We start from the raw sequence: 11,319 nt of genomic DNA, 5'->3' as shown, positions 1-11,319 counted from the left end.
GAGAGCTGGATCTGGATCACAGGGCCTTCTTGCGTAGCTTTGCCCTTCTCAGAGATGACAGCAGGGCTGGACTCCGGGTCAAGGAGCACTGGTCTAGGAGAGCGGGAAGGGTTTTCCAGTGAGGCAGTACACCTGGACCGGCTCTCCCTGCCTGACACTACAGTGGCGTCGTAGGGGTTAAGGCGGGTGGGGCGGGGCGGCGGGAGGAGCCCTCGCGGAAGCGGGCCAGGCACCGAGGCGCGCGCGGAACCGGGTGGCCGCAGCGTCCCCGCGCGCGGCCGGGCCAGGTAGGAACGCAGAGCCGCAGCCGCCTCGGCCATGCGGCTGCCGGACCGGAGGCCTGGGCTGGGGCCCGCGCCACCCCCTGCGCGCCGCCCCCGCTGAGCCCGCGCCCGATAGGGCGCCGCCGGCACCATGGTGCAGAAGTCGCGCAACGGTGGCGTGTACCCCGGCACCAGCGGGGAAAAAAAGCTCAAGGTGGGCTTCGTGGGGCTGGACCCCGGCGCGCCCGATTCCACTCGCGACGGCGCGCTACTCATCGCGGGCTCCGAGGCCCCCAAGCGCGGCAGCGTTTTGAGCAAGCCGCGGACGGGCGGCGCGGGAGCCGGGAAGCCCCCGAAGCGCAACGCCTTCTACCGCAAGCTGCAGAATTTCCTATACAACGTGCTAGAGCGGCCCCGCGGTTGGGCGTTCATCTACCACGCCTACGTGTAAGTGGCCCGCGATGTGGTGAGCGGTGGGCCCGGCGAAACCCTGGCCGGGCCGCGGGTTGGCTGCAGGCGCAGCTGCGGTGGGCTGAGGGGCCCTGGTGTGCGTGTCCACGGGCGCGCCTGGTTCGCGTCGTGGGCGTGGGGTTTGGGTCGTGGCACTGCAGTCTCGGGTTAAAGCAAAGGACAAGGATTGGAGAGTGACTTTGGAGATCATTCTGGAGTCAGGGACTGTTTTATTTGGGGTTGGGGGAGGTTACGGCCGCCAGGCTGGGTTGTACCAGCCCTTCCCCCGCAGGACGGGATGTACTGGCGCCCCAGCCCCCCTCAGCCCGAGAGGCCCCTCCCCACGGCCCGCAGCGCGGAACAAAGGGCCGGCTAGGAGGGAGGGCGGCTCAGCTCTAGGTCTGAACTGATTCGCCCCTCTGCATCCCTGTGGGGTCTCTCCGACCACCAAGTAGGGGCAGTGAAGAGGACTGGCCTCTTCTTAGCCATCCTCCTAACCTCTTGCTACCTCTCTGAGCTTCCGGGTTGCAGAAATGGGGAGAGGACCTAACATCACCTCAGCTCTGGGCTAAGTAAGGGCAGTTGCCTGCACCCATCTCCGGAGGCCCACTCTACTTGTTCCCTACACTCCAAGTAGTCCCTTTGCACCTGCTGATGATCTCTCTACACATTCTGGGCACCAGGTCCCTGAGAGGAGACGACTGTTATCCCCCAGCGCTGCCAGCTTTGGGCCTGGAAGGGGCTGCTCCTGTCCCCAAGTCTGGGACTCCTTCTGGGGCAAAGCCAGCAAGGGTCGAAGCCTGTTTTATGTACGTGTGTGTGTGTGTGTGTGTGTGTGTGTGTGTGTGTGTGTGTGTGTGTGTGTTAGTATGTATAACCTCCCAGTGCAAGGACGCTGGCTCTCCTATTCCAGTAGAACCAGGGACAGAGGAGGAGCACTAAGACTCGGCCATTTTGTATGAGAAGCATTTGGGGAGGGAGTGAGACCCATGTTCAGGAAAAGTCTCTATCAAGGTGTCCACCTGTCCTGGCCTTGGCAGGGTATGTGTCCCATGAGTAGGCCTGGGAGTATTCTGCATGTGATGAGGATAGGTTTGGGGACAAGGAAAGGCCCATAGAGGGAAATTCCTGGATGCCTGCTGAATGATGTCCTGGGGGTAGCCACAAACCACCACCCCCCCCTCTCTCTCTCTCTGTGTGTGTGTGTGTGTGTGTGTGTGTGATATGGTGTGGTGTGGTATGTGTGCGCCTGTGCTCCTGTGGACAGTTCTGAAATTCTCCAAGTCAAAGATTCCATCAGTAAGGCTGTCCAAGGGGAGCAGCCTGTAGTGTCAGCCTCCACCCCCTCCAGAGAGGTGAATTTGATTTTTCCCTTGCACAGGGTCCTGTGTTTTTCTTTATCCCAAGGAAGAGTCCATCTGCCCCTAATGGTCCTCCTGAAGCCACAAGCTCCTTTCCCTGACTTGGGGCCCAAACATTTCTACCGTGGCTGGCTGTAGATACCCAGGATAGAATCCTGTGTCCACAGGGCTGGGTGTGGATGCCCAGGCTGGCAGCATCATCGAGGATTCTTTTTGTGTGGGGAGCGGTGTCTGTAGCCTCTATGGGGCCCTGTTCTATCCCTGAGTCTCACTAGTCGGTCTCTCTGTTTCTGCTGCCTGCATCCTGTTTTCTGAAAGTAGCAGTGTCAGAGCTCAAGAGTCCGGTGTGGGAGGCCCTTGCTTTACAGGATCTATGCTCCCCATTTACATTACCCACCACAGAGCCACTCCTGCCCCTGCAGTGTCCCAGACTTTAGGGTTTGGACTATGAAGACATACATCCTGCTGCAGGCCCCTTGGCTTCTCTACTTTGTGGCTGGGTCTTGCAGGGAGATACCTTGGGATTGGGGGCAGGAGAGAGGAGAGCACTGAAGAAGAACAGAGCTTCTGGTTGCTAACTCGGGGCCAGACACAAGTGTCCAGTCCCAGAACCCCTTTCATCAGTAAGGTGGTAAAGCCACTCCCGGCTTCCTGGACTTTGTGAAGACCAACTGATATCTTCCAGGACGCCAATTGATTCCACTGTGAAAGGTGACACATCTCTGATGTCTTTGTTGCTCATGACCCATGCCCCCAGTTTCCAGGCATGGAATCCTCCACACAGATCCTTGTCTAATTTAGGAAGTCCAGTAGCCTGAGATTCCTGGGCACGTGGCAAACCCTTGTGTGGACTACTGGCCTGAGTGGACTGGGCCACACTGTGTGTTAGGCAGTGTTTGGTTTGTTCATTCATTAGCAAGGATGTTACAGCCCCTCCTGAAGCCAGGTAGCTAGTGGGGAGCAGATCCAAGGCTCATAGACGCAAGTCTCTCATGTAAGCAGCATTGGGGTTTCCTGGGCTATTTTTCTTCTTCCTTTGGCCATCAAAGCCTGGTTTGTGAGATGTCCAGTCGTGCCAGCCTCTTGGCCAGTCTTGCTGGGTCTCTGAAGGTTAGCCACTGCCCAGAGTCAGGAGGTGGCCACTCTTGGTTTGGACCTTAGTGGGCAAGGTCAGACTTACTGACCACAAGGCTATTCAGTTTGCCTTTTACAAAGCAATACCATTATGGACTGCTTGCGAGAAATGTTTTCAGAAATATCTCCATACTTAGCCTGGGGGGCTACCCAGGCAGAGCCATTGTGAATTACCCAGTTCCCCCCAACCCCAAGGTGAGCCGCGAGAAGAATAGGCAGAGGTGGGAGTAGTATGGGAGCCTTAGAGGAGTCATGCTCATCTGATGTGCTCAAGAGAGCTGAGTGGGAGCTCCAAGTGGTTCAGGGACATAGGGAGAGGTTGCTGGGTTATGATGCCCCTACCACACGCTAGACTTCCTGTCTGCTGGCCAGAGGAGCAGGATGGAGAACTGAGTCTGAAAAGGTTTTCCTGTGTGAGCTTAGAGGTGTCCTGCCTTAGAGCTGAGAGCCGAGACTGTGGACAATGTGTCCTTTCCAACATCCAGGCCGGCGGACAGCTAGAAAGAACTAAAGGGGAAACAAAGTCAGGCTGATCACCAAGGCTCCTCTGTCCACAGTGTACAGGTGTCCCTGTAGAGTCCCAAGGAGCTCAAGAGTCATTGTCACAGGCTTTCCAGCTTGGTGTCACCTCCCATTTTACAGAAAAAGCAGCATCCAAGACCACGGCCATGTTTCAAGCTCTTTGGGCCCAGATAGGCCTCCCTCACCTGGAGGATGACGTCTTGGCTGCTTTGCAGGCCTTTCTCATCCCCCTTAACTGCTTTTAGCTCGGAAGCTGGTAAGAGTCATGGAAGTTGGAGTAGGCGGGTCATTTGAGGAGTAGGTACAGGTCTGGTCCTCATGTGAGACAGACAGGAGAGGTGGTCACTTGGAGCACCAAGGTCTTGTCTCTGACCTATGGTATGGGGCAGTGATCGGGAGAAGATCCCGTATCAGTGAATGGTAGCATGTGCTCAGCCTCTCTCAAGTAGCAGGCCTTCCTGTAGCCTCATTGGTCCAGATTCAGAGAATCTTATGGAATTTTCCCAAAGGATGGAAATACCTCAGAGAGTTGTGGTTTCCAGGGAAACCTGTGTTTCTCACGGGGCCTAGGCTTGTCCACCTTCTAGGCCTGCTTGGTTTCTAACCCTCACTGGTATCTTAAAGGACACTGAAGAAATAGAACAAGTGCAGTCCCTTTGCCCTGGTTATGTGTAGAGTATATCTTTAAGCATCCTTGCATCTGTAAAGAAACCAGCAACCAGGCAGGGAGCATTCTGGGTAGAGTTGCAGATGGGAGCAGAGAGATCATATTTTTATGGATACCAGCATGAGTCGGATATGTAATGCCATCTATATGGAGACTTAGAAGGACATCACCAGCCTGGAGAACTTTGATAGGGGACTACTAGGTGCTGGGAATACTCCCAGATGCTGGCCTAGAGTCTGGAGTGCTTCTAAAGAGCCAGTGACAGTGTCTGATAGTGCAGTTGGCACCCAGTGGTGGGGCCTTTAGTGTCTTCCAATGAGCAAAATACACATCGGCTTTTGCAAATCCTCATGATCTTGGCTGTTCCAGTGTGCACCCCGGGTGAGGTGTTCTGACCCCCCTGTTCATGCGAAAATGGGGCTGGTGTGGTCACCAGCACCTCCTGGTGTGAACAGTGAGTCCACTGCTCACTGTAAGGCTGAATCTAGGGAGATGGGCGAGTCCCTAGGACTAAAGGCTCTTTGGAGTGCTTTGTGGAGGGTACTAACAGCTGTATTTGAGCATATGAATCCTGAACTGACACATCAAAGGATGGGGAAGGGATGTGGCACGTGCTCTGAAACATCTGTGCATCCCTGCAGTTGGATGGGAGGGTTGGTCCTGGCCCTGATCCTGGTTACATCCTTTAAAGGCTAAAGTGACATTAGGGGGCCCCATTTTGGGAGGAGAGTGAGCTCGGATCTGGCAGCTGTTGTCCCCTGGTAAGGCAAAGTTGGTAAAGAGCAAAGCGTCTTTTCGGCGACCTTGGTGTGTGCCCCCATCTCTTATTACAAATAGTGTTGAGCTGGGCCTTGGTGACCCGCGCCTTTAATACCAGTAGAAGCAGACAGATCTTTTATGAGTTTGAGGCCAGCCTGGTCTACAGGGTGAGTTCCAGGACTGTCAGGGCTACACAGAGAAACCCTGTCTCAAAAACAAAAACACTATATATATATATATATATATATATATATATATATATATATAACAACAACAACAAAAAAAACCCCACAAAAACCAAATACTGCTGAGTAAAGCCTGCCATGTAACTACCTATGTGTCCACCACCCACCAAGTATGCACCTTTGTGCTATAAGCTGCTGGAGATGGGGTTGGCAGGGTACTCTTGTTACCTCTCAGGGTTGAAGGAGGACACGGTTTGGGACTGAGGGCTCTGGATGGCCCTGCTTCCATCCAGGTTAGATCCAGAATCTGAACTCCGGTTTCCAGACTCCAGTCTCTTGTTCATGATATGTGTGTGACGTTCCCGGATGCGGGATGTGGGTGCGGATTTGAGCCCCTTTGAGCCACTGGACACAAAGATTTGTAAGTGCTGATGTTCGCTGGCTTGTGCTGCCTGAGGTTTTGCAGAGTGGGACCTTATCCAGTGGGGTGTGGAAGTCTTGGGACTATGGCTGGCCCAGCTGTAGACAGTGACTCTTAACCTCCCACTCATCAGCCAATCCTTAGACTCAGGATCCAGTCTGTACCTTGGTCTTGGGAAGATGATCTGGGCCACCGTTTAATGGGAGACACAGGTTCAGAATGTTTAGACACGAGTTCTGAGTGTCAGAAGCTTGCCAGCTCTGAGAGTACCAGCCATTTTCCTAGAACCATGAGTCTGTGTGTTGATTGGCAGTTTAAGATGTCTTCCTCTGTGGAACTCAAGTAGCACGCCTGACAGCACCCTAAAGGTTGGGCGTTGAGGAGAGAGGGATGATTTTGGATTGAAAAATATAGTGTGCAGGTTCTGCCGGTAAGCTCCTCAGGCTGCAGGGGACTGCTGAGCAAACCCTGTAGACATCTGGTTTCTACCCAGAGGTGGATGAGTTAGTTGGCTTGGCTGAGCCCCCCTCACAGTGAGCATCGTCCTCTGTTTGTGGATGCCTGCCAAGCATGGCCCTTTCCCTTTCACGGCTGGAACTGGGCTTTGCTTTCAGACAACAATTTGCTGACAGCTCTAGGAGCTTCTTCAAACAGCGCCTCACTCACAGTGACGCACCAGGCACCAAGCCGTCATTTGGAGGAAGAAACCCAAAAGCATCTGTCCAACTGCCTAACAACAGCAGAAGCAGTTTATCTGATTTGAGATGAAATACAGGGTGGTGGTGGTGGTGGTGGTGGTGGTGGTGGTGGCGGCATTGAGTTGACTTGTGACTGTCCCCAAAGATCAGTTTGGCAGTGACTCATGGTTGCTATGTGCCTGCCCAGCCTGTAAGCTAGGCCTCCCACTGGGGTCTCTGTAGGAAGTGAACTCCGATTTCTGCTTCCTTGCTGACTTTTTTTTTCTATAGTTCTCAGAACCCCAGGTGTGTCCTATAAGCTGTGCACAGGTCCTGTACTTCATGTCCATGCTTCTGGGGCTCAAAATCAACTGTCTAGTGTGGAGATCTGCTCAGGATTACTGCCTTGTGCAGGACTGAGGGCAACAGGAGTCCTCCTGGCATCCGCATACGCTCCTTCTTATTGTATGTGTGCATGTATATAGAGGCCAAAGGTCAACCTTATCTGCTGTCACTCATCTTGTTTTTTGAGACACGGCCTCTCACTTGGGTTTCACTAGGTTGTCTCTGCCTCCTCAGCTCTGGGATAACAAATGTGTATACCACACCCAGCTTTTTAAATACAAGCACCGGGGATCACACTCAGCTCCTCGTGCCTGTGTGTCAAGGACTTTACCAACTGAGCCGTCTACCAGCCTCAATTTCATTCTCTCATCCATTCCTAGAAGGAATGGAACCTAGTGGGTAAGGCTAAGTGATATTTTAGAGGGACACCCTGAGGAGGATTTGGGCTCTTGAGGTATATAACAGGCTGCCCAATCACTCCTGCTGAGCAGGTGGTCTTTGGTCTGGGGATAGAGACTCACCAAGGGGAAGCTCTTACCATGTTCCATGGTTATCCATCCCCACCCATCTTCAGTTGGCTGAGGGGGGTGGCTGCTGGGGACATCAGAGCCTTTGTGGAGGAAGTGAAGATTCTGGGGCAGTAGCTTCTCTGCATGGAAAAAGGAGACATATTCCAGACACACCCTTGGTTGTCCTTTGGGCTCTGTTGGGTGTTCAGCTGAAACAGAATTAGGTCTTCCATTTCTTTTTTGATACTGGAAATAACGTTGTGAACGCCCAGCAGGGCTGTCATTCTAGAATGTTCTAGTGGGAGTTGCTTGAAAACTGCATAGATTCCTTGATGATCTCATAGGTGTCACGGTATCACTCAGGGTGGCATCCCCTGAGACCCCACCTCTCCCCTAAGTAGAGGGGCTGTCCTTGCTCCAGGTTCTGCCTGGTCTCTGGCCCTTTCCATCCTAGAGCCACCAGCGTTGTCCTGTGCTGGAGACTTTGTAAGGCCGGTGACACTTTTCTGCTTTGACTTAGAAAGAAATTGGCTGGTAAGTATGAGGCAGGGGCCAACTTCTTCATGGGCTCCAGTTTTGGGAAGCAAGGTAGATAAGAAACATTTTTGGGAAGCCCGTTCAGATGAGGCTGTGTTGACAGACAGTGCCATGAGTGTGGAGGGCTCTGAACCAGATGTAGTGGAGCCGTGCGATGCCTGGAGGGGGCACAGCAAGGGCCTCTGGAGCACAAGGGTTGGTGGGAGACTTTTGGATGTTCCATTTACTTTATTTTCATTTTTTGAAAGTTTTATACATAGATACAGGGTATCCATTCCTATTCCCTCTGTTTCCCTCCTCAACTCTCTTCCCTACTTCATGCCCTCTCTTTTTAGTTTGTCTTTAGTTTTTAGATTTATTTTTACCTTATTTTGAGAAAAGGTCTTACCGTGTAACCCTGACTTGCCTAGAACTTGATATGTACACCAGGCTGGCCTCAAACTCACAGAACTCTGCCTGCCAGTAGCTACCTCCCCAGCGGTGGGCATCACCACACTTGGCTATTTTTGTGTTTTAGAAACCACTGAATATAATTAATATGGCCTTTAGCACATGGATGTGGGGTTATCCACCAGGGCATGGGCAACCTACCAGTGCCCACCTTCCAAAGACAAGTGACTCTCCGTCCCTCACCAGCCATCAACTGCCAGTAGGTCCTCAGCTGTGGGCGGGACCTTGGGAGCCTCTCCGTGTTGGAATTATTAACTGGCTTGATCTTGTTCATGTCTTGTGAGTTCATGTGTGTGACATCTATGTCATGTCCAGGGGGCATTCAATAATCTTCCTCTCTATCACCCGAGCCTTAGATTCTTCTGTTTTTTCTTCCTTGATGTTCCTTGAGCATTGGTGTGTGTGTGTGGGGGGGTCCCAAGCCCATCTTTCAGGCCTGGAGCACTTCCTAACGGACAAGAAGGGTTCCTTGCTGATGGAAGTGAAGTATCTGGGATCTCACCCCTGCTAGCATTGCTGCTGTGAGGTTCCCAAATGTTTGAACACACACCCCTCTGAGCTGTAGAAGATATTGCAAGAAGCCTTTTGACTACTGCAAAATTGTTCTCATCCAGAACATTATTTCTCTTCAGGCTATAGATACAGATATTGGTGCTTGCTGTTTATAACATTTGTAGAAAGCCTCTGGTGGGAGACAGCAGGTAGAGCAAGGGTCTGGGACCATGCCTGTCACCCCTCCTATTCAGGTGGCCAGCACAGAGAAAGGCCTGCTACTCTTGGAAAGGAGGTAGGAGTTTCTGTATTCCTGGAATTGGGAAGGGCCAAGAGAAGGTGGGTTTGGCTCTGTGGCGCTGACCATGGTCCTGGACGCAAATGCACTGCGGTATTTCCTTGTGAGAGGAAAGCTCTCTGGTGTGATTGCTGCTCCCACCTTTTCACAAGATGAGCCTTGGGTTACTGTTGTTAGCTTTAGAAGGGGCAAGAGCTTGGGGAGTTATTTCTAGAAGGTCCTAGGGACTATGGGACAAAGACACAGGTAGGTTTCCTCTTTCCTGGGTCAGCATAAAAAACAAACAAACAAACAAAAACCTCTACGATGGCGCTCCGTGACACCTTGTTAAATTACCCAAGTGCTGAATTCTAGCATGCAGAAGGGAATTGCGTGGGCAGACAGCTCTGCAGGCTCTGGTATGACCAGCTTGCTTTGTTTCTGACAGAAGCATTTGGTTATGGGTAGCATTTCTGTTTTATTACACGCCCAGTGCAAGAAATTGGGGAAATGCTGGAAAACAAGAGGTGCATTTGTACCTCCTGTTGATTTCCAGATCCCTGTCTTTCATCTGGTTTCTCTCCTGTGTTCACGGCATACTAGGAGCTGATCTCCTTACAGATCAGCTGTTCTGTGATGCGTCTTCTCCTATGGACCACTGGCACTCCATCTAGTTCATTTGGGAACACTAAGTTTAGGGTAGTGTCTGAGTCAGGATACTATATGCCCGTGTGTCTACACAAACCTTCGTTCACAGGTATGTCCTGTTCAGGTGGGCCATTTCTGCGGGATGTGCGTCTGATTGTGGTCCCATCTCTTGTTGTGCTCATCTGGATCATTAGGAAAGCTGGTGAGGAGCAAGGGGAGACCAGGAGGGGCCCATATCAGGAAAAGATTTGAGGGATGAGCTCCCTGTCATTGGAGCTGTGCACAGCTGGGACCAAGTATTTAGTAATGATCAGGAATCAATGCTGTGAGCTTTGGGGCCAGCCCAGGAGCACAACTTGGGCAGGAGGCATGAACATGTCTGTCCATCAAATGTGGGATAGTGGGTGGGGAGGCCTGTGAGCTACTCTGTCAGGAGAGTCATTGCTGGGGTACCCTGAGCACTTGATGGGCCCTCCTGAGCCATGAAAGAAAATGGAAATTCACACTCAGGAGGGGAAAGGTTACATGGTAAGCTTCCATCCCAGCAGAGGGAAGTGTTTCTTTTCCTAAGGCTCTTATATGTTACTAATAGCCTTCAAAGCTGCAAGATGGGACCTATAGGTTATGTCTAGGAATATCTGTGTTGGGGGTTGGGGGTTGAGTGTCACTCAATAGTAGAGGAGAGGAGAGCCTGAGTATGGGAGGGAGGGGACTGGTACTGACCGTGGACAGTATCATTTCAATGGTGGAAGAGGGAGTGTCCTGGAAGGGATGCTACCCAGCCCACAGTTGTTGAGGTCTTCTCATGAGCTGGGAACACTGTATCTATATGCAAGCCTTCCCAGAAAGACTGATTGGTCTTGCCGCAGAGGCCTCAGAGAATATCTTTATCTCCATTTTTCTCAGGATGACCCCATGGACCAGTGCTCAAGGGCTGGAGAGTCTCTGGGTACGGTATATGCAGGCTAGCTTGCAAAGAGGCCCCAAGGCATCGAGGAAGCCTTGCGTAGAGCACAGATGTAATGACTCTGGAGAAATAGTTTACTCTACCAAGAAGGTGCTTGTCTGTTGTCTTTTAAAATTGAGATGAACAGCATAACCCTAAACCATTTTTGGTAAATAAATTAGTGGTAGTTTTTTTTTATAAATACCACGTGGCCATCAGTGCCCTGTAGCACCAAGGACACCCGTCTCTATGGGCAGTTCCCACAGGGACCCTTTCCAGTTTCTGGTGCTCAATGATACCTTCCTGTCTATGATAGGTTTGTTCTTGATATGCTCTACAAAGGGATCATTATGTTCCCTGTGTTGGATGCTTTTCCCTGTGTGTGGTTCCTCTGGATGTCCAAGCCATAGGGCAGTAGAGCCTTACTTCTTCCTATGGGTCTCTGGCGTCCAGTTTGTCTGTCCTCCTGTCTGCTGATGGGTATGTGGCTTATCTGTATCATTAAGCACTGCAACCCCAGCTGACACAAGTTGGGTGCTAATTTCTGTGATGCACACATAATTTTCATAGAGACATAGCCTTGTCTGTAGTCAGCTGTTTTTTTTGTTTGTTTGTTTGTTTTTGTTTTTGTTTTTTTTCTATGCCAGGCTTGGAGTAAGTAGCCAGGCTCTTCAGA

General features: G+C 51.7%; 1 protein-coding gene across 5 annotated transcripts in view; it reads left to right on the top strand.

The window, feature by feature from the left end:
- Positions 1 to 264: 264 nt before the first annotated feature.
- Kcnq2 (potassium voltage-gated channel subfamily Q member 2) overlaps positions 265 to 11,319 on the top strand; it is a 52,946-nt gene continuing 41,891 nt past the window's right edge. For 3 of the 5 annotated variants that reach the window (XM_032904962.1, XM_032904961.1, XM_032904960.1), the window contains exon 1: positions 267 to 710. In XM_032904962.1, the coding sequence (XP_032760853.1) occupies positions 415 to 710 (296 nt within the window). In that variant the 5' untranslated portion in view covers positions 267 to 414. Of the gene's footprint in view, positions 711 to 11,319 lie in introns of all 5 variants that reach the window. The other 2 variants (XM_032904963.1, XR_004388071.1) reach the window with 2 other exon arrangements.

The sequence above is a fragment of the Rattus rattus genome, chromosome 5, assembly GCF_011064425.1.
Source record: "Rattus rattus isolate New Zealand chromosome 5, Rrattus_CSIRO_v1, whole genome shotgun sequence".
NCBI classification, from domain to species: domain Eukaryota; kingdom Metazoa; phylum Chordata; class Mammalia; order Rodentia; family Muridae; genus Rattus; species Rattus rattus.
Note: the sequence above shows the minus strand (reverse complement) of the source record. Positions and strands in the feature narration are given on the sequence as shown.